General features: G+C 46.8%; 1 protein-coding gene across 1 annotated transcript in view; it reads left to right on the forward strand.

Moving 5' to 3' along the window:
- Positions 1-27,273, forward strand: part of MRPS27 (mitochondrial ribosomal protein S27) — a 331,096-nt gene that overhangs the window by 144,147 nt on the left and 159,676 nt on the right. Inside the window, exon 5 of the mRNA XM_078675280.1 lies at positions 25,218-25,332. Within this exon, the coding sequence (XP_078531406.1) occupies positions 25,218-25,332 (115 nt within the window). The remainder of the gene's footprint in view (positions 1-25,217; positions 25,333-27,273) is intronic.

Consider the following 27,273-nt stretch of genomic DNA (forward strand, 5'->3'; position numbering starts at 1 on the left):
CTATTGTGTCGCAAAAAATTGAAGTACTCTCTTGAACATCACAATGGATTTTCTATACTCTAGCGGTCATGGTCATGAAAAAGCCATGATTTTTTAGAGCTTTTTGTTACCTTCATCGCTATTGATTGCAATTTACTTTACGTACAAAGAATGATTGGTGCCAGCGACATTGCACATCTGGTCCTGTATTATAGAGGTGCCCTGGGGGCGCAACAGGTGTCTGCGCCCACTTTGCATGCCCCCGTGGCACTTTTCTGTTACAGAAGGGGCCGCAGACGCTTGTGCTCCTCTTCTGTAATACTGAAAGTGCTGGCGCACATACAGTGCCAGTGCTTCCTCAAGAGGGCGTTCCCTCATTTGCATGAGGGCTTGGACCCATGCAAATGAGGTAATCCCTTTACCTCTGTGCTCGCACCGTATTACAGGTGGCGGAACAGAGACGAAGAAGCGCCCCCTGATGGCAGCCCTTTGGAGGGGTAAAAGAGGATCCCATGGACCCCTCAGTCATCCCCCTGTAGGCGAGTGCAGTCGCTGACTGTACCTGCCTGCAAGGGGATCTGTAATCTCCGGTAAAAGCAGGGCACAAGTCCTAAAAAAAGAAGTGGGGGGGACGCTGACATCGCCACATGAAGTGACGTCACGAAAGGTGGCTTGCACCATCAGACTGATTGCCTCCCCTCGCTCACCCCTTAGATGCGATTGCATCAGAGAAGTCAGCGCGTGAGCAGCGTTCTGAATGGGCTCCGATCTCGCCACAGAGAGTCCAAAGAATGAGTGTGTGGCTCCATTTGCTCCAGTTATCGAGCTCCGGGTAAAATAAGTAGGGGGACGCCGTCCACCCGCGTGGTACCCCGACTCGAGCCCTGGGTAAAAGTGCAGGCAGATTGCCACCTGCACTGTGAAAATAGGGAGCGGCTTTAAAGCAGATGCTCCATTTTCACATGAATGTTTGCCTCCAGGGCAGCACGAGATTGCGGCTGCCCTGGGGGCAGCTCATTCACCATAATGCAGCGCATTTTCCCCGATTGCCCTGGGCGCAAATTTTTGAAAGGTGCACCCAGCGCAATCCAGAAAAAAGCGCTGCATCCATCATATGGTTACACAAATGTTTTGGGGAAAGATTCCTGCATACATAGTGCTCCACCATTCAAATTACCCTTTCTCTTCCTCTGCACGGATGTATAAGTTAGGCGAGAACTAAAGTCCAAATACTTTTGTCTTCCATTATGCCTGTGATCTTTATCTCCACCAAGAGACACCAAAACGCAAGCATCAGATAGAGCTACAGTCCCCACTACCCAGCCAAGATGGACTGGACAATCAGAACATGTCTGATTGTTTTCCTGACACCCAATCACCCCTCCCTGCCTGACACCACCTTACTAAAGGTATAAATAACTCGTTCAATAAAACACGAAGTGAAACTGGCTTACAACAGAAGGAAGCCAGGCATTTAAAAAACAATCCTACATTTCCCAACCAGGCCTCGCTTTTTATACTTATTCCCATGACCATGAAAGTCAGTAAACATTGGTAAAGCAACTTTTACGATAATATTTGCATGCTAAACAATTCAGCTGGCTCACCAGAGGAGATCACTTGAGCATCAGAAAACTGGTTTTAGAAGCCAGCAGCTACACTTCTTAAAGAGGATGCTTCCTATGGAGATCAGTAGTTATCTATGCCTGGATACTGATATGCCTCTAGGGCATAAGGTACTTTAAAACGTGTCCCATTCATTATAATAGTAGTCAGAAACCTTGTTGAATATGTGTCCATTGTTTACCGCTATGAGTAGAGCTCATTTTAGTACTGAATATCTTACAAATCTCTGAACTTTGAACTCTTAAATTGTGAAATAATATATGTTTGTTATGTATATGGTAGTTCTATAATACAAACCTAGCCAATAGAGAGAGGACCGCTATACAGGGTCGAAGACCAGCAAAAAGTCAACAAGTGATAGGTAAGCAGCATAAAGTCAACATGTAATAGGTAAGGCAGCATAAAGTCAGCAAGTGATAGGTAAGGCAGCATAAAGTCAACAAGTGATAGGTAAGGCAGCATAAAGTCAGCAAGTGATAGGTAAGGCAGTATAAAGTCAACAAGTGATGGATAAGGCAGAATAAAGTCAACAAGTGATAGGTAAGGCAGCATTAAGTCGACACGTGATGAGTAAGGCAGCATTAAGTCAACAAGTGATAGGTAAAGCAGCATCAGTCAACCAGTGATAGGTAAGCCAGCATTAAGTCAACAAGTGATGGGTAAGGCAGCATAAAGTCAACCAGTGATAGGTAAGGCAGCATCAAGTCAACAAGTGATGGATAAGGCAGCACAAAGTCAACAAGTGATAGGTAAGGCAGTATAAAGTGAACAAGTGATGGATAAGGCAGCATAAAGTCAAGAAGTGATAGGTAAAGGCAGTATAAAGTCAACAAGTGATGGATAAGGCAGCATAAAGTCAACAAGTGCTAGGTAAGGCAGTATAAAGTCAAGAAGTGATGGATAAGGCAGCATAAAGTCAACAAATGATAGGTAAGGCAGCTGGGTTGTGGACAGCTAAAGCATTGTGATGCAGTGTTCATTAAGGAGGCGAGTCCTCAGCCCTTTCCTAAATTGAATCGACGTTTTTGCAGCACAGTGAGTGGTGTGACCGGTATCCATGGTAAGCTGTTAATGGAAGATCTCGGTCACAATGTTGGCACTCAGACGAGGCCTGGATCTATAAATAGGATTCTTGTTATCATGTAGAGAGAGATGGTGAGATGCACTGTCTGAGGGTTCTGTTCCAGTGTTTGCAATTCTTGATGAAACAGGAGATTTGTAATGGGAGCAAATACTAAGTAACGGAGAGACGTCTATGTTCAATATCTGATATTGTATTTTGATGGTGAGCATTCCATTTAGGAGCAAATATTCGGATTCAGAGGGTAGAAAGTATGCATCTGATTCTGAAGTCGTTCCTTATGTACTACGATTTATCATATGTGCTGAAAGTAGTACCATATTGGGTGTGCGTGTCTGTGAATTATGCATTCTTAATCCGAAAAAAGTTTCAAATTGAGCTTCATTTGAAAGGTCCATTTTTCTTCTGTGGAACAGTGTGCATTGTATATACGTCTGAGCAGTTAGAACATAGGTAGTGGCACGGAGTGTTAGTTATTGAGCATTTATGACCGGACTTATAGTTATATTGGCATATAGGATTGTGTAAACGTAATTAAATTAACATCCATCCTCTACCACTGTCTTAGTTTTTGTATATGCTTTACATTTTGCAGTTAGTTTCTAGCCCCACTCATAAAGCTGTTCGTACGTTGTTTTGTTTTTTAATGTTATTATATATCAGTTGGCCAGCCTTACCCTTTCTGGATGAGTTTGCAGTAGTTCTCTGTCCATTTAAGTACCATAAAACAGTATTGCTGCAATCCAAATAATATCAGAGCCATACAGGGAAACTCTTTACCCATTAAGCCATAACCTTCTGGGTGATATACTGTGTACTTCTTATAACAAATAGCTCTATTTTTCTGAAAATCTTCGATATCGTGTGATACCGTTTGAGGCCCAGGGGACATATATAATAGAGGGGTCGTGCTTAATAGAGTATACCCTCGGCCTATTTGATACAAGACTGTATGTAAACAAGCATTGGCAACGCCAATAGGCCTCGCCTTTGAGGACTAATGGTTTTGCTTTTGGGCAATGTTGTATAGAATCGGCAACAAGTATTTTTTGCCAATGTTGTGCATCATTGGCCAAAAGAAAAAAGAAAATGCGTCATGGCTTGCCAAAAGAATATTTTCATAATCACACGCTAATGTAATTACCTATGCACAGATGTATGCACGCTCGTATGACACCTTTTTTTGTGCCAAACTAGTATGAATCAGTAAATAGAGAAAAGAAATTGGGGTAGTGTGAAAGCGATTTACCTATAAGGAAAACATCCAGCTGAAATTGTAAATAAATCAATATGACATTATGTAACAAAACATGTTAAAGGAATAATAATTAAAACATTCAGTATAAACAAAACAACAGCAGAATGTCAGAAATGCCACGACCAGACACTCCAGTTTGAAATAAAATGTTAAAGCATATAAATTATGAAAATCGCAGTCAAAAGTTCATTTTCTAAACCTTGAAGCCCATATGGCTTCTCTTGGAAGCCTGAAACAAGCGACACATTTAAAAGTAGTGCACTTTCTGTTATCTCTAGAGAACGTGCCGAAATGCACATACGGAATCAATATATTAAGAATGCCTGATTCAGGCGTCAGATAAAATGTCACAACGTGTTTGCTGACCCATGTGACTAAAAGAAAGCATATATTAACAATAATAACCAGTAAACTAGCAAGCCTGCATATTTATTTATTTTTGAAAACTAGATGTGGAAGGAGCAGGGACTTTTAACCAAGTTTTATCTCCTGATACACTACCATGGAAGAGATTTTGGCAAAAGTCTGCAGGCCACGTTATGAATTTTTAACAAACCTCTCTTACTAATAGCTCATCACTGTAGTGGGATGGGGGAAGGTTAATTTGGACCTGCTGCTTGATGTTGGTATATTGTGTGAGACAATCAGTTCTGAGCAAGCTGAAGTTTGCTAATGAGGTGAACAAAATCTTCGCATTCATTAGCAACATAAAATGCGGTCTGTCCCCAATACATTTTGAGGGCTTTGTTCAAATATATGGGACTGTGATGTTGCACTATCGTGCTGCCCTACCCAAAACAAATTGTTTTTGTCCTCCTAGGCGGAGTACTTCACAGAATGCAGCAGCACATCATAGAGCGCAATGGAAAGCCACTATGTCCGAACAGCATGAAAAGATCACACTACATACCAGCGAAAACAAGTGGTCTGCACTTTTCAACACTCGTGCTTGTTGCGGCATCCACCCGGCGGGAGCAAGCAGCGGCGCGCAGGGGCCATCTGTTTGTAATTAACGTGGCCGCGTCGCTGCCCTCTCCCGCAAGGTGGATGCCGCCACAAGCACTCATGCTTGAAAAGTGCAGACCAATTCCTAAAGGCCCTCTCCTGGAGCAGCACATGCGCGCTGCGCTAGGCTCGACCTAAAAAGGCCTCTCAGCAGAATCAAAAGCCTTTTTGCATCCAACAATACTCCTGCAATGGGAATGTGTGATTTAACTTGATGCATCAGGGTGAAGAGTAGACGAAGATTGTGTGTGGTGGATATGACTGGCACACACCCGGTCGGATTGGGCAGTACTAGGCCCTTAATAAATCTTACAAGTTGCTTTGCAATAATGTAAGCAAATATCTTACTGTCAATAATGAGGAGGGGTAGAGGGTGATAGGATTTGATAGATTGCGGATCATTCTCAGGGTTCAACAAAGTGATAATTATGGCTTCCCTCATCAATGGCGGTAGGCAGTTATCTGTTATGGCCTCATTATAGACCTCAAGGAGACGTGGAGAGAGGGGTCTCGCTGAAAGCCTTATAGAATTTGGCAGTGAGGCATTCTGACCCAGGGGCTTTACTAGTGGCTGTACCTTTGACAGCCTCTGAGGCATCTTCTAATTATATGGGTCCATTAATTGGCAACTAGTCGCCTTGTTCTTGCCACGCCATTATTAAATACTGTAGATATTCAGAGACCTGTGTCAGTAAATTGCATCTTGGAGGTACATGGGTCAGAGTTGTAACGATTGAAAACTTAGGCAACCTCATCCATTGCCAATCTGAGCTCCCAGTTTTCATCTCTGACACTGGGAATTGTATTGTTTTTTGTGTTCGCCTACAGCAGCCATGCCAGAGTTTTACTGGGTAACTCCCTTCACCATATTATTGAGCCGGCACCCTACCCCGTCCCAGAATATTTGCTTCCCTGTCCGCTGTTTTCCTGCATGGTAGCAATGTAGAGTGCTTTTCTGTCTTTAGATCTACATCGGGGTGCAGGACCACTCTATCCCCAGCTGTTTTAACTTATCCTCCACCATTCAAAGTTGTGTACAGATAGTTTATTTACCCCTGCCTGCTTGTAGATACATACACCTCTTATCACAGGCATGCATGCTACAGTGTAGCGTGCAAGCTCACTGCTCCTGTATTTAAACAAAAGTACTCATGAATTGCTGTGGACAACGGGGGAGAATGAAACCTGACTAACGTTCTGAACAGATATACAGATCAGCTCTAGAAAACTACCACTGCCTCATAAAGAAACCTAGTGCTACCTATAACATAGATGAATTAGCCACTTCCAATTTGCTTCAAGAAATTTCCTCTTTTGTAAATACTTTTCTGCAGCCTTCTATCTTGTGTTGAGATTTCATTAAGCTTCTATTATGTCCGCTCTTAAACCAATTCATTAGATCTACTATAGTCTATTTATCGTAGAAACAAACATATGTGGTTCCTTTAATTAAGAACAAATTTGCCATCCTATAGTGGTGGTGATTTTTCAGATTTACATAATTTTACCAGTTAAGATTAATTCTGAAAAAACAGAGATGCTAATTTTTGACAAGCCTAGTTCAATATGTTCATCAATTTAGGAGCCTGACAATCAAGATCAGCTTAGTCTACCTGCTTCCTCTAAATTGGCTAGAAACTTTGGAATTTAATTTGACTGAGATCTAATCTCTAGGCTCCAGGTAGCTACTCTCTCAACCATTTGTTTTTGTTGACTGAAAAATTTCAGGCGATTGATAGTCGACTCCCTGGATCCATAAAAAAGTAGTTCATGACAGGATTATGGATAGATTTCATAACGGGTATTTACTCTAATAGAGTTCCCAAAATATCTCGTTTATTGCATATACACTCTTCAAAATGCTGTGGTCTGAGTTATTTTGAACTTATCTAGACAATAATCTATTTCTTCTCATTTAAGGAAGATTCATTGGCTCTGTGAAATCTAAATGAGGAAGCATACGCAGGATGGGTATGGATTCAGTAACTCCTTTATTCTGCAGCTCTGTCACGGTCTTAAATTAAATGTCAGTATAAAAAAAAGCAACACCTTCTGAACCTTGGAAAACAGATGGAACCTTCAAGAAAACCAAGATTAGCATGAAATACTTCAAAACAGAACAGTGGATCATAACAGCCACAATAATAACCACACAAAGACATACAATTCATGTTCCATATGCACCCATCGTCTGATAACTTAACCATTGTCCTGGGTACCGAAAAGGAAGATAATGGTTTTGCAGTCGAAAGCTTTACAACTACCATGTCCGCTTCCACCACACAAGGATCACAAACAGCTTTGCTTAAATTATAATAAGATTTCCTCTCATTCAACTTAAACACTTCCTGAGTTCTCAAATCATAAGCATCCTACAGCAGTCTTGTCTTTTTTACCCTTCCACCATCATGGAGAAAGTCAGATATTGTCCTTCTTTCCTTTAAGTAATTCAAAAGAAACCTTTCAGGTGATGGCTTGTAGTGTCATTATATATGCCACTAACTACTTTGTGTTCTTTTCTCTCTACACTATGTCACAATCCCTAGCTATGTAGTTTTATAAAAATGCTCATCCATGCCGTTACACTCTGCGTGATATATTGTGCATTTCTTATGCAAAATAGCTCCTTGTTCAGAAAATCTTCCATGTTCTGTTATACCATTTCAGACCCTTTATCCATAAGTAGACTACAGGGGAAGCCTTCCCTGCTTCAAAGCTAATTAAGAAAACAATTTATTCATCAATAATCCCATCAAAGCTTTCGTTTAGTCTTCTTAATGCCTTGACGATCATTATGCACAAAGACCAGTAACCTCCCCCAAGACGATATAGGAGGACTCGGCCTTTCTCTGTGAACTACCATTTTCCACTCCAAACCTAGCTCAACTTTGGCAATCCAGTAACGCTTCAAATCATTGTCCTTAAAATCATTTATGATTTTGACCATTTCAGTATCTAAAAGAAACAGGTTAGTATTCGATTCCTTACCTTAGAATATCCCCAGGCGTCAGTCTGGATCCGGAAAGTTTTTCGTAGGAGTACCCCTGCGCGTCGGTAGGCGTCGTCTGCGGCTCCGCGTCCGTCGTTGGCGCTGGGATGACGTCGCCGGAGTACTTAGACGCCGCCCTCGCCCGCTGACGTCAGTTCTTCTTTTTTCCGCGCCAGCAAGCGCCGATCCGGAAAAAAGTGGTACCCTTAGTCATTTTTCGACTAAACTTTTTCGATCTTTTTGATCTGTTTTCGAGTCGGGCAACTCCATCGGTGCCGGTAGGGATGCTCGGGTTCAAACCCTGCGCCGACTGCAACCGACTGATGTCGGATACCGACCCCCATCGCCGGTGCCTGCATTGCCTGGGGCCCGACCATGATGACAAGTCGTGCCCCGACTGCCGGGCCTTGACGTCGAAAGCTAGGCGGGAGCGGTCCCGTAAGCACCTCGAGCTCCGGCAGTCGGCCCCACGCCGCTCGAGGTCCCGGTCCAGGAGGAGGTCGAGGGATCGGTCACGGGGCCGGACTCATCACAGCTCGGCAAGTCGACACCACTGGTCGGGCTCCAAGTCCTCCGGTAAGACGCACAAGAAGTCGAAGAGGCGACACCGCTCTTCTGACTCCCCCCGACGCTCGCGCGATGCGGGGGTTCGGGCGACACCATTCACACGGCTCCGCCGCAGCCAGCTCCATACCCGGCAGTCCCTGGGCTGAACGCGACGCCGGAGGAGATCGACGCATTCCTTGTGGCCATGAGGAATCAATCTCCGTCGACGGGCCCTACTGATGTGCCTTCGGGCCCGAGGGTTCGTCTGGTGGCCCTAGAGGGCAGGCGGCTTCGGCCCCGGCGCCGTTGGGTGCTTCAGCCCCGGCGCCGTCGGCGACTTCGGTCCCGACGACTTAGGGCCCCACTGGATCCAGGTCCGGATCCCGGTCGCCGCTGGTCGACTTCACGACCCCTCTGCCGGCGTTGACCCCCAGGTTGTCGCCCCCGACGCCGTCCCCAGACGTCGTCGTCCCCGATCCCCCCCCTCAATCCTGTTCCGACGTCGAAACGGCATCGATCGACCGCATTAGACGTCGAGAGAAGAACATTTCTTCTCTGATCCAGCCCCATCATTTGAACCTGAGTACCAGGAGATGGAGGACGAGGCGGATTGGTAGGGGTCCGAGACCCTCTGGCACAGGAGTGCCAGCCTTATCAGGACTGGGCAGGTGAGCTAGGGGAGGCCAGTGGTTTGGACACTTTGCCCAACACTGGTTTTGTCTCTCCTCCTACCGTGGCTACGGAGGAGGGGGCTGCCTATAGTGTGGTGCTGACGAGGGCGGCCAAGGCCTTGGTTCTTGAACTCCCTGTCGCGGCCGTGAGGACTAACCTCCTCACTGAGGTCCTTAAACCGCAGGCAAGCTCTTCAGAGCATCTACTGCCGTTTAATGACGCCTTAACTGACGTTCTTTTGGAACTCGGTCCAGGCCTGCTACAGGTCCCCCTGTTGATAGGAACGTGACCAGACGCCACCGCCCTGCTCCGGGCGACCCTAGTTTCCTGTCCACCCACCCCACCCCCGAGAGCCTGGACATCCAGGCCTCTAACTCCCAGACCGCATTCCCGACAGCTCCTCCTGATCGGGAATCCAAAAGGTACGAACAATATGGTAAAAAGGTGTTCTCCTCACTGAGTTTGGGGTTGAGGTCAGTCAACACCACGTGCCTTTTTGGGCAGTTACGCCCACTCTCTGTGGGACACTGTCGCGGACGTGCTGCCACAATGCCCGGAGGAGGCCCGGGCTAAACTCACCCAAGCCCTTGCGGAGGATCGAGATGCAGCACGGTATTCCATCCGATGTGGCATGGATACAACGGACTCGCTAGGCAGGGCGATTGCAACGACGGTGCCGGTTCGCCGCCACACCTGGCTGAGGTCCGCCAACTATTCGGCTGATGTCCAGATCACTCTTATGGACATGTCGTTTGATGGCCGTCGCTTTTTTGGCGACAAGGCAGGCAGTGCGCTTGAGCGCTTTAAGGACTCCAGGGCTGCGGCCAAGTCCTTGGGCTTGTCGGCCCGCGCCAGCAAACTGCTGACTTTCGCTCCTTTCGTGGCCAAGGAAGGGGCGCCCCCACATGTCCTGCCAGCCACGGGCCGCAGATTAACATTCAGCGCTGTGGCAGACGTGGTAACCGCCGTGGCGGTGCCCGGGAACAGGGGCGAGGCCAGTCCACCCCCACCCCCGCATCTGCCTCAAAGCCCTCCTAGTTCGAGCTTTCAGGCCCATTTGACGCCAGTGGGGGGCAGGGTTTGCCATCACCTCCTCCACTGGCGCACCATCACATCGGACAGGTGGGTGCTGTAAATCGTCCGAAGGGGCTACTCCCTCCCCTTCGAGGCGACCCCTCCAGCCATGCCACCGCAGTACCATCGCGTGTCGGGGGATCACTTGAAGCTTCTGCAAGAGGAAGTTACGGCCCTCTTGGCCAAGGAGGACATCGAGCGCGTCCCTGGGCCAGAAGTAGGGTGTGGTTATTACTCCCACTACTTTCTGGTTCCCACACCCTATCTTGGACCTGCGGAACGTCAACGGCTTCCTCCGGAAGGAGAAGTTCAAGATGCTGACATTGGCTCAGGTCTTAGCTGCCCTAGACCCTGGAGACTGGATGGTAGCGTTGGACTTGCAGGACGCTTATCTTCACATCCCCGTCCTGCCGGCCCACTGGCGTTACCTGCGGTTCACGGTAGGCCACGAGCACTTTTAGTTTACCGTGAGCCCCTTCTGCATTTACCAGCGCCCCACGTGTGTTCACGAAAGTGATGGCGGTGGTCGCAGCTCATCTGTGCAAGTTAGGAGTTTCATTCTTCCCCTACCTCGACGACTGGTTGTTGAAGGCGGGCTCGCCCCAGACAGTTGTCAGCCACCTCCAGAGTACGGCCGACCTCCTGCACCTGCTGGGGTTCTCCATCAATGTGCCAAAGTCACACCTGTGCCCCTCTCAGAAGCTCCTCTTCATCGGAGCGGTTCTAGACTCGGCGCAGTTTCGGGTTTATCCTCCCAAACAGCGGGTTCAGGATATTCAGGCTCTGATTCCGATCTTTCAGCCTTTATCCCGAGTCTCGGTCAGGTTGATGCTGCGGCTTCTGGGGCTGATGGCCTCCTACATCCTTCTGGTGCATCACGCCAGGTGGCGGATGCGGGCTCTGCAGTGGGACCTGAAGTTTCAGTGGGCCCAGCATCAGGGCAACTTGTCCGACGTCTTTATCTCGGAGGGCACTGCAAGACAGTTGCAGTGGTGGCTCACGGACCGCGATTGGGTCAGCGGCAGATCCCTCTCCCTACTCCAACCGGAGCACGTAGTTGTGACCGATGCGTCCCTCCTGGGCTGGGGGGGCCACATGGGAGAGGCAGAGATCAGAGGCCTCTGGTCTCTGGCGCAGTCGCGGCTCCACATCAACCTTTTGGAGCTGCGGGCGATCCGGCTTGCACTGAAAGCATTCCTCCCCTCTGTTCGGGGGAGTGTAGTGCAGGTGTTCACGGACAACACCACCGCCATGTGGTACTCCAACAAACAGGGCGGGCGGGGTGGGGTCGTGGACCCTATGCCAGGAGGCTCTGCGCCTCTGACAGTGGCTGGAACATCAGGGCGTGACCCTGGTGGTTCAACACCTGGCAGGTTCCCTGAACGCCAGGGCGGACAAACTCAGCCGTCGGCGCATGATGGATCACGAATGGTGTCTGAACTCGGACGTGGCGCAAGGTCTCTTTCAGCAGTGGGTAGAGCCTTGGTTAGATCTATTCACCACAGAAGAGAACGCGCAATGTCATCAGTTCTGCACGTTGGAATTTCCAAGGCAGCACTCGCTCGGAGACGCTTTTCGTCATGAGTGGAGTTGCGGTCTGTTGTATGCCTTTCCGCCTATACCACTTCTGCCCAGAGTGCTGAAGAAGATCAGGCGCGACCAGGCCCAAGTCATCCTTGTGGCTCCAGACTGGGCACGAAGATACTGGTATCCCGAGCTACTCAGCATGTCAGTCGATCCCCCGATTCGTCTGCCTCTTCAGGAGCACCTTCTGTCGCAGCAGCAGGGGACGGTCCTCCACCCGAACCTGTCCAGTCTCCACCTCCATGCGTGGAGATTGAGCGGTGACAGTTGAGGCCATTTGACTTGCCTCCTGAAGTCTGCGATGTAATTCTGGCAGTCAGGCGTCCCTCCACAAAATCGGTATATGGCTACAGGTGAAAAAATGTGTGGCTTGGTTCACAGCAAAGGCTGTGGATCCACTATCTGCCCCCCTCTCTGAGGTTCTCCTCTTTCTTCTTTCTCTTGCACAGCAGGGCTCTGCTCTGGGCACTATTAAGGGCTACCTCTCTCCCATTTCCGCCTTCTTAAGGCTACCTGATCAGCCCTCTTTGTTCAAGTCCCTGGTTGTAAATAGGTTCTTGAAGGGCATCACTCATATGTTTCCCCCTGTTCCTTTCGTGATGCCGCAGTGGGACTTGTACCTTGTTCTGACTTATCTGATGTGCGCTCCCTTCGAGCCACTTCATAACTGTCCTCTTCGTCTTCTTACTCTCAAGACTGCATTCCTGGTTGCCATCACCTCTGCCAGGAGAGTGAGTGAGCTCCAGGCCCTTTCTTCACAACCTCCTTTCCTTTCTGTCCATCCGGACAAAGTTGTGTTGCGGACACGACCCTCTTTCCTGCCCAAGGTAGTCACAGCCTTCCACATTGGGCAGTCCATCACCTTGCCCACCTTCTTTCCGCCTCCGCATCCTTCGAAAGAGGAAGAGAGGCTCCACCGTCTGGACCCAAAACGTGCGCTCTCATACAATCTGTATCGCACACGCCAGTTCCGGGTGGATGACCAACTCTTTGTTGGTTACGTGGGCGCTAAGAAATGTCGGGCGGTGCACAAACTAACCATTTCTCGATGGGTCGTCTTTTGCATCAAGCCTTGTTATTCTCTGGTTAAAAAGGAGCCTCTTGTGGGGCTGTGTGCCCATTCCACTCGGGTCACGGCGGCTACTACTGCCCTGGGTCGGGGAGTCCACTTGCAGGACATCTGTCAGGCAGCTACGTGGGCCTCGCTGCACACGTTTGCTAGACACTGCTGCCTGAACAGAACAACTGACGTCAGCGCGCGAAGGCAACGTCTAAGTACTCCGGCGACGTCATCTCCGGCGCCGACGACCGACGTGGAGCCGCAGACGACGCCTACCGACGCGCAGGGGTACTGCTACGCAAAAGTTTTCGGATCCAGACTGATGCCTGGGGATATTCTAAGGTAAGGAATCTAATACTAACTACTGTTTCTTACAGATATATTGTTACCGAAGGTAAGTAACTTGTGCTTTAGGTTTCGTCCCATCAGCATTGATCATATGTCATAAATTTTCTATTTCCTAACTACCAAATGTGCGCTTTTTCTTTTGCACCATCAAACTATTCTTTTGCAACACCTCAAGTACCTGCCTCACTCTATCATCAAGCTCAAGCTTGATTTTACCAGAATGTCCTGTTCATAGAAGTGTATGCCAAGAATGCCCTCCAACGAATTGCACATCGCCAGTTGGAATAATGAGGCTGACAATAATCCAAATGGCCTTTTGGCAAGTTGTAAAGTGCCAAATGGGTGATAAAAGCAGTTAAATATTTTGATTTGATGTCCAGCGTAATCTGATGATAGGGTAGTGCTGTCTAGTGCTAGTGCTGTCTAGTGTTATGAAGAGCATCGCACCAGCCAAAGATGACACCATTTCAGAAAAACTTGGCAAGGGAAAACTATCCCCAGCCACACATTTATTCATAGCCCTTAAATCAATGCACAGACACCGAACACATGAGGCCTCATGCATCACAACTACAGCACTAACCCTTCCTTGCATTTCCCAGTGTGATCTAAATCAGTCAGTATTTTTTTCACCCCTTCTCTCACACTGAAGGGCTACCCTCTAACTTTGCCTTCAATTGATACAGAACCTGCCTTCAGTCAAATTTTAGGACCTGATTTGTTTTAGGCATCCTAATTTATCAGTCTTGATCAAGAGATATGCCCATGACACTCTGATGTGACCAACTAAGTGTGCTATCTCCTACTTTGGGTATCTATATCAATGTAGCCCAAAATCTCAATAGGTTTACCTCATAATCTCGAAGGATCATGTTAGGGTATACCAACCCTACCACCCCTCTAAACTGCTGGTCCTATACATCATTAGAAATCGATGTTAACTGGAGCAATGATTCCATTATAACATCAACAGGTTCTTAGTTTATTTTAATAACATTATTGGGGTGGGATTTCGTCCAATTATACTCAATATTTGCTACTTTGATTACATCTAATTTAACTATCTAAGAGACCTTGGCCTCTTTACTCACACATCTACAGCACTTGCTGAAATGCCCCTTTCATACTAACTACTTTTCGCACAAGCTTTCCTTGTAATTTGCATAATGTCCTGCAGGTCCTCATCTGAAACTTCTGCACCTAAGCCACAGTCTTCAGTCATCTGTCAGAATTTCAAAACAAGGAACACTTTTAGAACCTTGGAACATTCAGGTGGAACATCAAGAAGTGCCTGACGTGGAACCGTGGTAAACATCCGCTGAAGCTGTTAAAAAAGCTGGATACCACAGGCTCCCTATTCAGAAAAGGGTTTTGTTTAAATCTAAGGTGCTTCCTTTTAGAGCTTTGAATAATTCTGGTTCCAAGTACCTTCGTAACTTAGTGCATCAGTATTCCCCTGGTAGGTCTTTAAGGTCAGATGGGACTAAATGACTCAGAATTCCCCGTATCCGACATGGTAGACGAGGCAGACACTGTTTCTCATATTTGACCACTACGCATCAGAAGTCGCTCCTTGGAGAACATGGTCATGCTATATCTGTTTCTGCCTTATACAAGAAACTCAAAACTGGCATTTTATTTCTGATATAGCCTTAGAGACCGCCGTAGCATGCTCTACCGGCCATTAAAGGCTTGCTGCTGCTTTAAAAGCCCGTGCCGAAGGCGAGTGCCTTTAACAAGGGAGTGGGACATTAATGGCCAGTAGAGTCCACTACAGAGGGCACTAAGGCTATTGGAACAATCTGTCCCTAGAGGGCAAAATGTTCTAATTTGTAAAACAAAGGCCTCACTGGGCCTGAAGGGATTGAAATTCCCTCAGGCTCCATGAGGCCTTTTGTGAACAAACATTGGAATGTTAGAGCTCCAGGCTTCTACCGGTCATTAAAAGCCCGGAACACTCCATTGTTTTCAGTGTAGCTCTCAATATTCCAATATTCTAATTTACATTATTTCTGGGCTTTATATTGCTTTTTTTTCAGTATTGGGACAACAAAGAGTGGGTGGTTAGTGCACGCTACAAAAATCTCTTTCATTCATACTGAATGGCGAATTTTAAACTCTAGATCTGCACAAAATCTTTAAGCATATAAAATGTGGGAACATATTTTATGCCTGGCAATTGCTTTTATTGTGGCATTGTAGCACTGCTACCTTTTCTGGGAGTGACTGGAAGATGTCGCTGCATGTGTGGTTGGGGAGGTGCATAGCGGACAGGTGCTCTTTGTGGGAAGATTTGGGTGTGGCATGAGGCCAGATATGCGCTTAGATCATCTTTGCACGTATGACTCTGAAAGTAGGTTTGTGTAATGAAAAATTTCCTAGCTAACGTAACAGAAAGTTTCTATTCTATTAAGGACTCGGAAGCGAGGATTACACTCATCTTTCTTCACTTTAATGAAAGCAGCCATTCAAAGTTAAACAAAATAAAACCACTATTCCCATGAACCCAAGGGGATAATAACGCAAGAATAGAGTGTCCATGGATAAGCAGTCCTCCTCGAATGCACCAAGCACAGGGCTCCTGGAAATATGTAGTCCTCTGTTACTCTCCATTCCCCCTCTTTCGTCGCTTTAGTCCAGCCAATCCCAGATCCTCACAAATCCTGTTTGCCAGAGTCGCCTACAGTCAAGAGACACATTATAAGCGATTGTAGAGGCTAAGGTTTAACCCTATAGGAGAAAGAAGACACCATAACATACCATGCTTACTCAAGAGAACAGCAAGAAACCTGAAAACCAGTTACTTACCCCATTACGAGGGCGGGAAGGTAACAATGCAACTAGTACCCTAGGTGGGATAATCCCCGCCTCTGAGTCCTTAATAGAATTGAAACTTTCCTTTACGTTCACTAGGAAATTTTTCATTCTATGTCAGGACCGGAGGCGAGGATTATGCTTGTTTAAAGCTTACTAACCACCAAGTGTGCCATATCTAGCACCGGCTTAAAATAGAACCTTTTAAAGGTGGAGTCCGAACACCAATCTGCTGCATTGAGAATGTCTTCCAGACGCGCTCCCAGGGTAAATGCTTTAGAGATCATGGCCCCCCTAGTAGAATGGGCATCAAAGACCCGGAGATTGATCCCAGCCTCCTGCATCACCCACCGCACCCAACGGGCTACCGTGGGGGAGGAGACGGCCTTATGGGGTTTCTTGAGGGCGATGAGCAATTGACGCTCCCAGGAGGAAGGAATTCCTCTGACATCTCCTCGTAAGCCTTGAGGCAAGATACAACACAGAGCTGGAAAGGTCGGGTATGAAATAGAAGTTGTCCCACACTTCGTCCGCCTCCGGATCGTGAAGGTGACCCCGGAGGAGGAGAAGACCCTGCCGGAGATGTTCAGTGCTCAGACGTCCGAAACTTGCCTGCACAATATAAGGCGAAGAAGCATGGCCAGCTTGGGTGAAAGTTCCTTCCTGGACAGGTAATGGTTCAGTTGCCATGACAGAAACAGGTTCAAGACCTGATTGACATCCCACAACTGGGAATAGCAAGGTTCCGGAGGCAGCGAGAGTCAAATGCCCCCAAGGAGGCTACCGACCAGAGGATGCTCACCCACGGGAGAACCATCCACCAAGGAATGAACAGCAGAGATGGCCGACCGAAAGGTATTAATGGTTCTATAGGCCAACCCGTCCTCCGCCAATGTGGGCAAGAAATTTAGGAACAAAGTCACATCTGCTGCCACGGGATCGAGAGTCCATCACATATACCAACGAACCTATCGTCTCCAAGAGGAGTGGTACCTCTTGACCGTACTATCGGCCCAGGCTTTCGACATGAACTTCTCAGCTGCTCCCGAAAGGCCTGGGTCTGCCTATCGTCCCCGGTAATCCGCCACGCCATCAGGGCAAGGGACCCCTGAGCGATTAGTGGATGAGGAGCTCAGTCGGGATTGAGGAGAAGAGTCGGGTAGCGGGGGAGTAGGATTGGAAAATCCGACGAAAGTTCCAAAAGAACCGGAAACCACGTTTGAGAACTCCAAATCGGCGAAATCAGTACCACGTCTGCCGTCGCACATGGGCCGAGACCCTGGTCAGCATGGCGACCGGGGGAAAGGCGTAACCCGCCTCCTCCCTCCAGTTCCGCAGAAATGCATCTGTGCCAGTCGCCAGAGGATCCGGCTTCCAGCTGAAGAACCGGGGAAGATGGAAATCCAAACGGGAGTCAAAAAGGTCCACCAAGAACGGGCCCCAGAGGTGCTGGAGGTCCGCGAACACACCCGGATAGAGCTTTCACTGGCTCACGTCCTGAAAATGCTGCAAGTGAAAAACCGCAACCTGGTTGTCTTGACCCGGGAGGTATTCCGCTGTCACCGAGACGTGATGATCCAGGCAGTACTGCCAGAAGTTCGCTGCAAGGTCGGATAGAGCCCGCGATCGGGTACCCCTTAGATAGTTGACATAGTGGACTGCAGATATGTTGTCCATCTTGAGGAGAACGCAAGACCTGACCGAGTCCTTGATACAGCACCTGATCCCGAAGGAGCCCGCTAAGAGCTCTAAGCAGTTGATGTGGAGCCGTTGCTCCTGAGGAGACCACACACGTCCTGTAGTGAACTCTCCACACCGCGCGCCCCAGCCAGACCTGCTGGCGTCGGACTCGATAACGATAACGGGCCCGGAAACACCACCTTCTGGGCCGGAACCAGAGTGGATTTCGCTTTGTTGATAATGAAGCCCAAGCTCTGAAGAAGGGTGATCGCAGATTGACGCTGGCACGATAAGGCCTGGGGGCACTGTGCCATGAGCAGGATATCATCCAGGTATACTATAGAACGCATACCGGACGCCCTCAGGCATTCGATCACCGGCTGAAGAACCTTGGTGAAACACCAAGGAATGGAGGATAGACCGAACGCAAGAGTGGTGAACTCGTACACCTTGTCACGCCAGGGGAACTGCAGGAACTGCTTGTGAGGAGTGAAAATGGGTATCATGAGATAGGCGTCTTTAAGGTCGAGGCGCGCCATCCACTCATTGGGTCTGAGGAGGTCGCATAATAGATGGATTCCTTCCATCTTGAAGTGGCTATACACGAGCCACCCATTGAACTCTCGGAGGTTTATGACCGGTCGTTTTGGTCCGTCCGATTTGTCCACCAAGAACAAATTGCTGAGAAAACCACGGTGATGAGGGAGTGTCTCCACGATCGCCTCCTTGTCGAGCAACAAGAAGACCTCCTGGTCGACTAGCATCACGCCGGCGGCCGAGAAGGTGAGAGGGCGCTGAGGGACCGGTTGCAAGGGCTCCCCTTGGAACTCTATATGAAACCCTTGGACGGTTTGCAACACCCAAGCGTCTCCTGTGACAGAAGTCGAGGCCTGGAAAAAACATGCCAGACGGCCCCCCACTTTTAAAATGGAAGAAGGGAGAACACTCACCGGAAGAATTGGAGGCTCAGTTGCCTCGACCGCCTTTGCCTTTCCCTCGACGTCCTCAGGTCGGATAGAAGGTTCTGAATCTTGCTTGGTCTTGGTCGTTGCCGGAGCCTTGCCCTCGGCCCTGATTTGGACGGCCAGACAAGCGGCCCCTGCCTCGTCTGCCCCCTCCAAAACACTACGGCGGAAGACCTTCCTAATGGAGGACTGGGCTAGGGAGGTGAACATACTGACGAATATTCCCAGCTCCTTGATAAAGGGTTCTCCATAGAGACAACCCTGAGCCACAGGCCCCGATTCCGAGTCGGCCAAGTCCTCGAGTTTGGGGCCACCTTGATCAACAAGCTCCAATGCCTTTCCGTGGAAAGCGCGCAGTTGGCGTTTCCTAAGAAAACCAACACGCATTGGACCCAGGACAAGAGGTTATCGGGGGATATCGGAGAGCGTGACACATTGGCCTCCTCCGCCATATCTAATATTTTTTTAATGGGGCCCAGGGCATCGAGGAGCTTGTCCTGACAAGCGTGCCAGGATCTGTCAATACCCCTCTTGGGGTCCTTAACAAACTGAGAAACTTCGCCATACGGGGGTCAATCTCCGGGGTAGCTTCCACCTTCCCCGCCCTGAGACAGTTCCTTGCTGTGGCCTCTAACGGCCGGCTGATTCTGCTGGCGACGTACTGAGCCACTTTCTCTGAGGGGGCCCAGTTGGAGGAACGGGGGTGTAGGACATCATCAGGGTCTAGCATGTCCGCACACAGATTCTGAGCATCTGGAACGGGGTCCGGATGGGCCAGGTGCCAGCCAGCCTCATCGTCCGCATCACTATCTGTGTCCCCTGGCGAAGGGGGTGACACTGGTTTGAGATTGCTCGCTAGGAACGTCCGCTTAAGGCGGTAAAAAGCGTCCCCATCCACTTCGGAGTCTCTAGGGCGTTTAGCAGGTGGAGGCTGAGACTCGGCGGGCTTTCTGCCAGCACCGGGCGAGGAAACTGGGAGAGCCTGTGCCGCCTTGGCCAGTTTCTCACAAGCCTGCTCAATTTTGCGAGACAGGCAGTCCTGTAGCGGTACCATAGCCTGCTCCACTGCCTTGTGGATAGACTTGTCTACGGCGTCATAGAAGTCCTCATCCCATTGAAGGGCAGTGAGGGGATCCACCTCCCACTGATCATCCTGGTAGGGCTCTTCATTGTATACTGCCATGCTACCAGGAAGGCGGAGGGCCACACAGGTAAGTGGGAAATCGTGTAGAGGGGTGACTTCACAATTACTGGGGGCTGGGTATCAGCCTAGATCAGGTGCGGGCAGTGCTCGCGTTAAACGTGGGTGCAAACCCTGGGACAATCAGCCCTGGGGCATTGAGAACAAAGGGCAGCCTGCCAATGAGCAATGTCCTAATACTAACTCTCCCAGAGGGCGTGAGATGAAGGTCTAAGTTAATATTGACCCCTGAGGAGGGAAAAAAACACCTAGATAACTCTGCCTAATGGCAGGGACTGACTTGCGTCGATGTGCGAGCGTTCGCGGGGGCGTGAGCAAAGTAAATAACTGCCTCACGAAAGGAACAGACCACTCAGGCGTAGAGGCAGGCAACAGCTCAGATCGGCAATGCGATTCTGCCAAAGGAAAGCACGGACTGCCGGGAGACGCACGTCGAGTGAGGAACGCGCCCAGGCGCCATCTAGCGCCGGAGGGAGCGCCGCGAGCCAGCACCACAGTACGAGCTGTTAGGGAGTGAGAGTGCTCCCACGGCTCTACACAGGGAACAGAGTAGCGGTTACCTCGCTAAAACCAACAAGATACTTCAGACGGAAACACTGCAGAAACGGGCCACTATACACAAAGAAGCGCCGAAGCGGCGAGCGCCACACAATAACGCTAAAAGTAAACTGCCACAGAACATCAAGGGGCACAACAGTAATAAAATTAAGAGGAGCGTGAGCACGCTACCGCGAGTCAAATGTAGAAATGGGGTTCACACAGAAGTAGATTTCCAGTTGATTTATTGGTAAATAGGAACAGCTTAACATCCACAAGAGAGAACAGCAAATGGCAGCATCCACTCTCCACAGCAACCGCTATCCCACTGTTAACATTCCCTCATGACGCTTTAGGTTCTAAGAACCCTTAACAGGTCAGAGATATGGAATACCACACACCTCCCCCCTTTAACAAAAATAAAAAAAAATAAAAAAAATAATAACGAACAAAATCTCTACATTTCTTTGGAAAAAACTTCACTCGAGAACTCCTGCGGGAGACATTTGGAGATTGAGGAGAACTAGGACAAACATGAGGAGTAGCATTGTCTTGAAAAGAAGGCTAGATACATTTTCAAATGCAACATTTTCCTGAACATTGTCAAGTAAAGAACCAATATTGGTTGAACTGTTATGACATGAATCATCAATTCGATGGGAAAGATGATCAAACGCTTCATGAGTACCTGAAAAGCAAGAATCATTATCAATAATACATGGGTGTTCAGAGAGTTCTGAATTGGATTGACGAACTGAGGACGGAGAAGAATTAGGTTTGTACAAGGAAATACGTCGAAAATTCCAAATTTTCCCACCTTCCACTCTGACAGCTTTACTAAAAACCTCGGTGACAACTACGGGACTAGACCATCTAGAAACCAGATATCAGGTAAAATAAATGTATACGTTACTGAGTGGGTTGATGTAGGCAGAGTCTCGATGCTATCAGTTTCTTTATTTTCCTTTTTCTTTGAAAAAGAGGCGGAAATTGAAGTGAGCGCTGTTTCTTAATGTCTTAAATCAGGAAATCCTCTGAAGAATGCTCCCGATCGTCGCCAATATATATGTAGAAATGGGGTTCACACAGAAGTAGATTTCCAGTTGATTTATTGGTAAATAGGAACAGCTTAACATCCACAAGAGAGAACAGCAAATGGCAGCATCCACTCTCCACAGCAACCGCTATCCCACTGTTAACATTCCCTCATGACGCTCTAGGTTCTAAGAACCCTTAACAGGTCAGAGATATGGAATACCACATCAGAGACCAAATTATTCTTGATTACAACAGCACAAATGCCTACAAGTTATGAGGAGAGGAAAAAAGAAGCACTTATCAGGCCGCAAGCAGCGAAGAAAGAGGAGGAATGGAGAGTAACAGAGGACTACATACTCCCAGTATCCCTGTGATTGGTGCATTGGAGGAGGACTGTTTATCCATGGACACTCTATGTTTCTTGCGTTATTATTCCCTATGGTTCATGGGAATAGTGGTTTTATTTTGTTTAACAGTGAATGGCTGCTTTCATTAAAGTCAAGAAAGATGATCATAATCCTCGCCTCCGGTCCTGTCATAGAATTCGATTGTCCTAGGTTGTTTGCATTTCATGCATATCCTGGTGAGGTCTCCGTGAGGCCACGGTGATACTGAACGGTTCCTCTCTATTGTGTACTTGGTATTGAGACCTGAGTGACTTTAACTACTCTAGGAGGGAAACAGCTGAGTTTATCCTAAAGACTTGGGCCAATGCTTACCTGACGTTCATTTTTAAGAAAGTTTTGCAGTGTCAACTGAGCTATCTATGTATTATATTTCTTATACAATGAGACTTAAACAGTGATCATGAATAAAGAAATAAAGTTGAATGAAATAATGTCTGGGACATGTGCACAACTATGCATTTGTTAAAGGTCTGCAATTTTCAAGCACTTTGCAGGATATGTAATCCAGTACGAATACATAGTGGGTTCAGCAGTATATGTGGAATGAAATCATAAAGCTAGGATACGCGTGTTCTGTAAATCAGAGTTTGCTAAAGGTATTCCAGAGATAGTGTAGAAATCTGTGCAGACACAATACAGTCTTTATAATGAGAAGTTAGTTTAAGAGCAATCAAGCAGTGCTTAATTTGAGCCTGTGGTTTCTGGTACTGGGCACCGGCACTTAATTCTCAACACCAGGACTAATGACTGTCCATCACATGGCGGCGCTGTCTAATTTTGAGATGAGCACAACAACAGTTTTTAATTATTCAATATGCATTAAAAATTCATGATAACTGGCACGCGCACTAATCTGATAACTTTTGGATGCCCGGAATAGACTCAATTGTTACAATTGTTGGAGTGTGATGGTTGGTAATTGTGTTATTACTGTCATTGGCAGCGCTGCATGGGCAATGGTTGACGCAAGCTGCACGGCCTCCTGAGAAAGGCCCTGGCACTTACATTTTTACAAATTAAGCACTACAATTATGCCTCATTTTGAATGTAATATTATGAAACTAAGCCATTTTGAAGCAATGAATATCTAATTCGAAGTAGACCTTTTAAAGAAAACCTTTTTGTTTTACCATTCCGAGTTGGCTGGTTATTTCAATGACATGTTTAGTAGCAGCCCTTTTGCTTTTTATAAAAACACTTGGGAAAAATGTCTTCTACAGCATGAGAAACGTATAGAAAAAAGTAGGATTAAATTAAAATGGAGGTACAGGACTTTAAAATGTCCTCCCTGTTTTTCCACTTTGATGAAGAGGCAGTATACTACAGTTTGCTCTGTTGTGAATGAACATCAACTAAGAGAAATGGTTTCTGTTCCTAAGAGTTAGAGGGCTTAAACTATGTATCAGTCTGGTATTCTAGGGAGCAATGGTTGAACAAGGGATCAAAAGAGTGTTCGGCATTGCGACTGAAGTAGGGTCTGAGAGGCGGAGTGGTGTTCGTCGGAAGGTGGAGGCCAAATTCAGAGATGACTGGTGAGTCAGCGGTCACTTCTGTACAATGAAAGGAACAGTCTTGTTTGCGACGGAGTACCCTGCCCACCAAACTCTAAATCGGGCCCTACATTATGGTATTTCCTCGTGTTCATTATTTTCTAGCTTTGTGAAGCCTGTTATTAGCGGAAGTAATGAAATAAATGATACTAGATGTAGTGTCATGTTCCGCTCCTTAGATGAACATAAATGATCCAAGCATTAGGAAAGCAAATAGAGCTAGCTTTATTGAGCTAATTCGTGCAAACTCTGGTATGCATACGTGTTTTTCCGGAGTTACATGCACAATTATCCAGACCTATTTGCTTTGCCAATGCTGCAGAAGAAATAGTTGGTTTCTGTATAGAAGGAGCATAGGGTATAAATAATTAAATGTGGCAAACAACTTGATGATTGAGTGTACTTTTCAAATGAAAAATAGTCCCTCATGCATCCCAATGAAAGCACTTCCTTGAAGGCGGAATGATAAACCAAATAACCAATAGCATGAAGTAAGAGAAAAACACTTATCTCAAATGCCCTCTCAAGGCGTATTCAAAATATTTGGTGGCCACTGGTCATGCAGGCAGCTGTGCTAATAAGCCAAACCTAATAAGAGCTATACCCTTTTTGCTTACTTATTACTGTTGCAGGAAGCATTGGCTCTAAGCGGATTAAATAGGCTGTCAAGGAACCCCCAGGGGATCCAGAGCCCAGTGTGAACTCCGAAGTGTGAAGGGGAGCGGACCTATTCTCGCAGCTTTATGGAATAAAATCCTATAAGTAATCTCATTACTGTTTCCTTCTTGACCGGTAGACACACATTTTGAACGAACCTAAACTCGAACCCATGGCACGAGAAGCCACATAAGTAGTGCTATAAGGATCTAACACTCAGGCATGTCAATATACCATGAACCGTGCATGCAACTGTACAATACTCCAACAATAAAGAACGTCTTTAATTTGGTGATTTAAAATGTTCCCTAACGTTGGAGAGATCCAGGTATCCATACTTAATATTGTTCCCCAAAAAGCTCTGATTACCAGTCATAATAAGACTGGATCAAGGCCAGAGAATAGGAAAGCATTTAATGAATGTCCGGTTAAGTCTCCCCTTTGGGTATGGCAGCATCACTGATTAAAGGCTTATGAAAATAATGAGCAGCCGGAAACTTCCGTGTGAGGAGCCTATTGACAATAAGATGTAAGCAGACTTGGGCTATTCTTGCATTAATGATGAAACCGAAACACAGAATGCGAACTTGTAACTTGGCTACCTATACCTACCTAATATTGTTGCGAGCAATGACCTATGGTAATTTAAACAAATCTGTGCCTTTTATTTTGGAAATTGCCAAATGCGATGTGTCATTTGCCTAGTTGATAGCCAGCAATGTCAATTGCATAGCCTTCTCTTAGTCACTTCTTAGACCCTGCTCCATGGTTCTCATTTTATCGGGCAAATTCACTTATTTCAATGTGCTACCTCTGATGCGCCAACTTTTTCACACCCATTTGTAATATACACGTGTTCAAAATAGACACATACATATAACTTGGCTCTTTTAATTTCCCAAATCACACTTTATTACGTATTTGTAATTTAGGCGTATTTGGTGGGGTAAGTCTATTTGTCACTCAGGCACTGTTTATTTAACAGCAATATATTTGAGCATTATATTATCTAGCAATCATACATTTTAAATAATCTGCGTTTTAAATGGCTGATAAACATTGCCAGTATAGAACTGTTTGTGTGTATGTGTTTCACTTGCAGGTTCAATGGTTATCACATATGTTTTTCTTTTGTCTGTGTTTCAGGTTTCGCCATAGTCCAAATTGCTTTTACTTGAGAGACTGGACCATCCACAGCTGGATTCGACATTGTCTCAAATATGGTGCTGAGGACAAAGCATTGTATGTGTTACGAAATAAGGTTAGAATTTTAGAGAAAAATAGATTCCCACTGATGAGTTTGTTAAACATTAATTCAAATGTACTGTAAACTGCATGATAATGCCCACATATTTTATTGGTTATAAATGATGTAGGATAGAATAGACAGAAATAGATTTCTGTTTGGGTGGGAATTTTCTGTGTTTTTCCGAATTTCAAAGATCCGGTCAATGGAAAGTTCCAGTTTATAGTGATTTTCTGTCATGGTTTAAGAGGTTCCACTTAATCAAAGTACATCCGTAAATAGTTAAATCTATTATGATCATCTCAAATAGTTTTTACAGGACAAGCCAACATAATCTTCATAGTGCAATGGTGTTGGCGTTTTGCATTCAGCTCTTTATAACAAGGATGATTTGCTTTATTTCGAATACAGTGGGTCCTTGTTTATTGATGTCATATAGCTTAACTTAAGATGCTTGACCTGAGTAATGAGCACTCTTACTGCAAATTGTAAATTGCCGGACGTCCACATCAATATTGAATAGAATATTAGCCCTTTAGGTGCTGCCGTCGGCCAACGGTCGTCACGGGCACTACCTCCCCAGTGCTGCGTGCGACCGCTGGACGTCCAGTTCAGCACTGGATAATGGACAGCGCAGCACTGGGGAGGTTTGTTTACTAGCTCCTAAGGTGTTAGTAACCATTTGTTTTTTGTCAGTCAGAATGTCTGATTCGCTCATATGCCACCACTTCCTAGGGAGTTTCAAATTTTGTAGCTAGATTATACAGAGTTAAAAATAAAATATTCTTTTTTTCCAAAAGAGCCCTAGAGATGACCTTTTTAATGTGTATATTTAGTGATCACATCAGTAATGCAACATGAAATGAAATGATTACGCACTTGTATAGCGCACGACTACCCTTAGGCATCTCGGCGCTTGTACGAATACCACCAAGGAACCCTTCCTGGCCTTTCCCTGTGAGGAGCCTACTCCTGGGCACCCCCAAGGTGAAGCCAGGCATCCTCAGCGTTGTTGGGGCCGTTGTAGAGATTAAGCAAGCTATTGCCCAGAGGTGCAGAGTGGGACTCATGATTAGAATAGGCACCGAAGCGAGAATTATCAGGTCTGAGGAAATTGAGCATGAGACCCGCCGAGGCGGGAATTGAACCCTGGTCCGGGCCAGACTACTGCATCAGGGTCTGCCGCTCTAACCATTGAGCCACACTTCTCTACAACATGATGTTGAAAGGTATCAACAAATACAAACATCATTACTGATTTAGAGTTGGCTGGTAATGGAAAATACTCTTTGTAGATGAAGTGCTTATTCTGGAGGAGAAGCAACTGAAATAGAGCCTCATCTATATATTGACGGCCATACTCTGTCAGGCCTATGGAATAAGTGACTTAGGTGCCCTGACAAAGTCCCCCGTCTGCCAAATTCAGAAATGACCACCAAGCCGTCGATCATTTCTAAAGCATTGGCAGGAGGCGCTTTCACGGCGGTTCCTGTCATTGCTTATTTAAGTTTGACGCACGGCTCCATCAACATGACAGAGCCGTCCGGCTTACTTCTTTATTTTTCCAAAAAGAAAATCCGTAAGCGGGTGTTTATTTTTGAAGGTAAAAGAAAAATGCCCCCCTTGCTATGGGAGTGATCGCCCATGGTGAGGAAAGCTTTAGACCGCTTTCACTGCCCCATACTGCAAGGGTTTTCCTGGCTGTGACAGGCAGTGAAGAAAACTGACCTGTTGGTACGCCCATACGCCCACATAGAGGTCAGTCTCCGATGGTCCTTACTCCATTAGGCCGTCAGAGGGGAGTAAGAATTGTAAAGATGGAGTAGTCTCCGCTGTGGTTACACCAGTGGTCCACCCAAATTTAAATCTGGTGGGCCGACAGTTATTTTGGCGGCAAGCATACCCCATCACTAAATCAAGCCTATAGTTTCTTGCACCAGTTTATTCTTCTGGTAG

Source organism: Lissotriton helveticus, chromosome 2_1 (genome assembly GCF_964261635.1).
Source record: "Lissotriton helveticus chromosome 2_1, aLisHel1.1, whole genome shotgun sequence".
Lineage (NCBI taxonomy): Eukaryota > Metazoa > Chordata > Amphibia > Caudata > Salamandridae > Lissotriton > Lissotriton helveticus.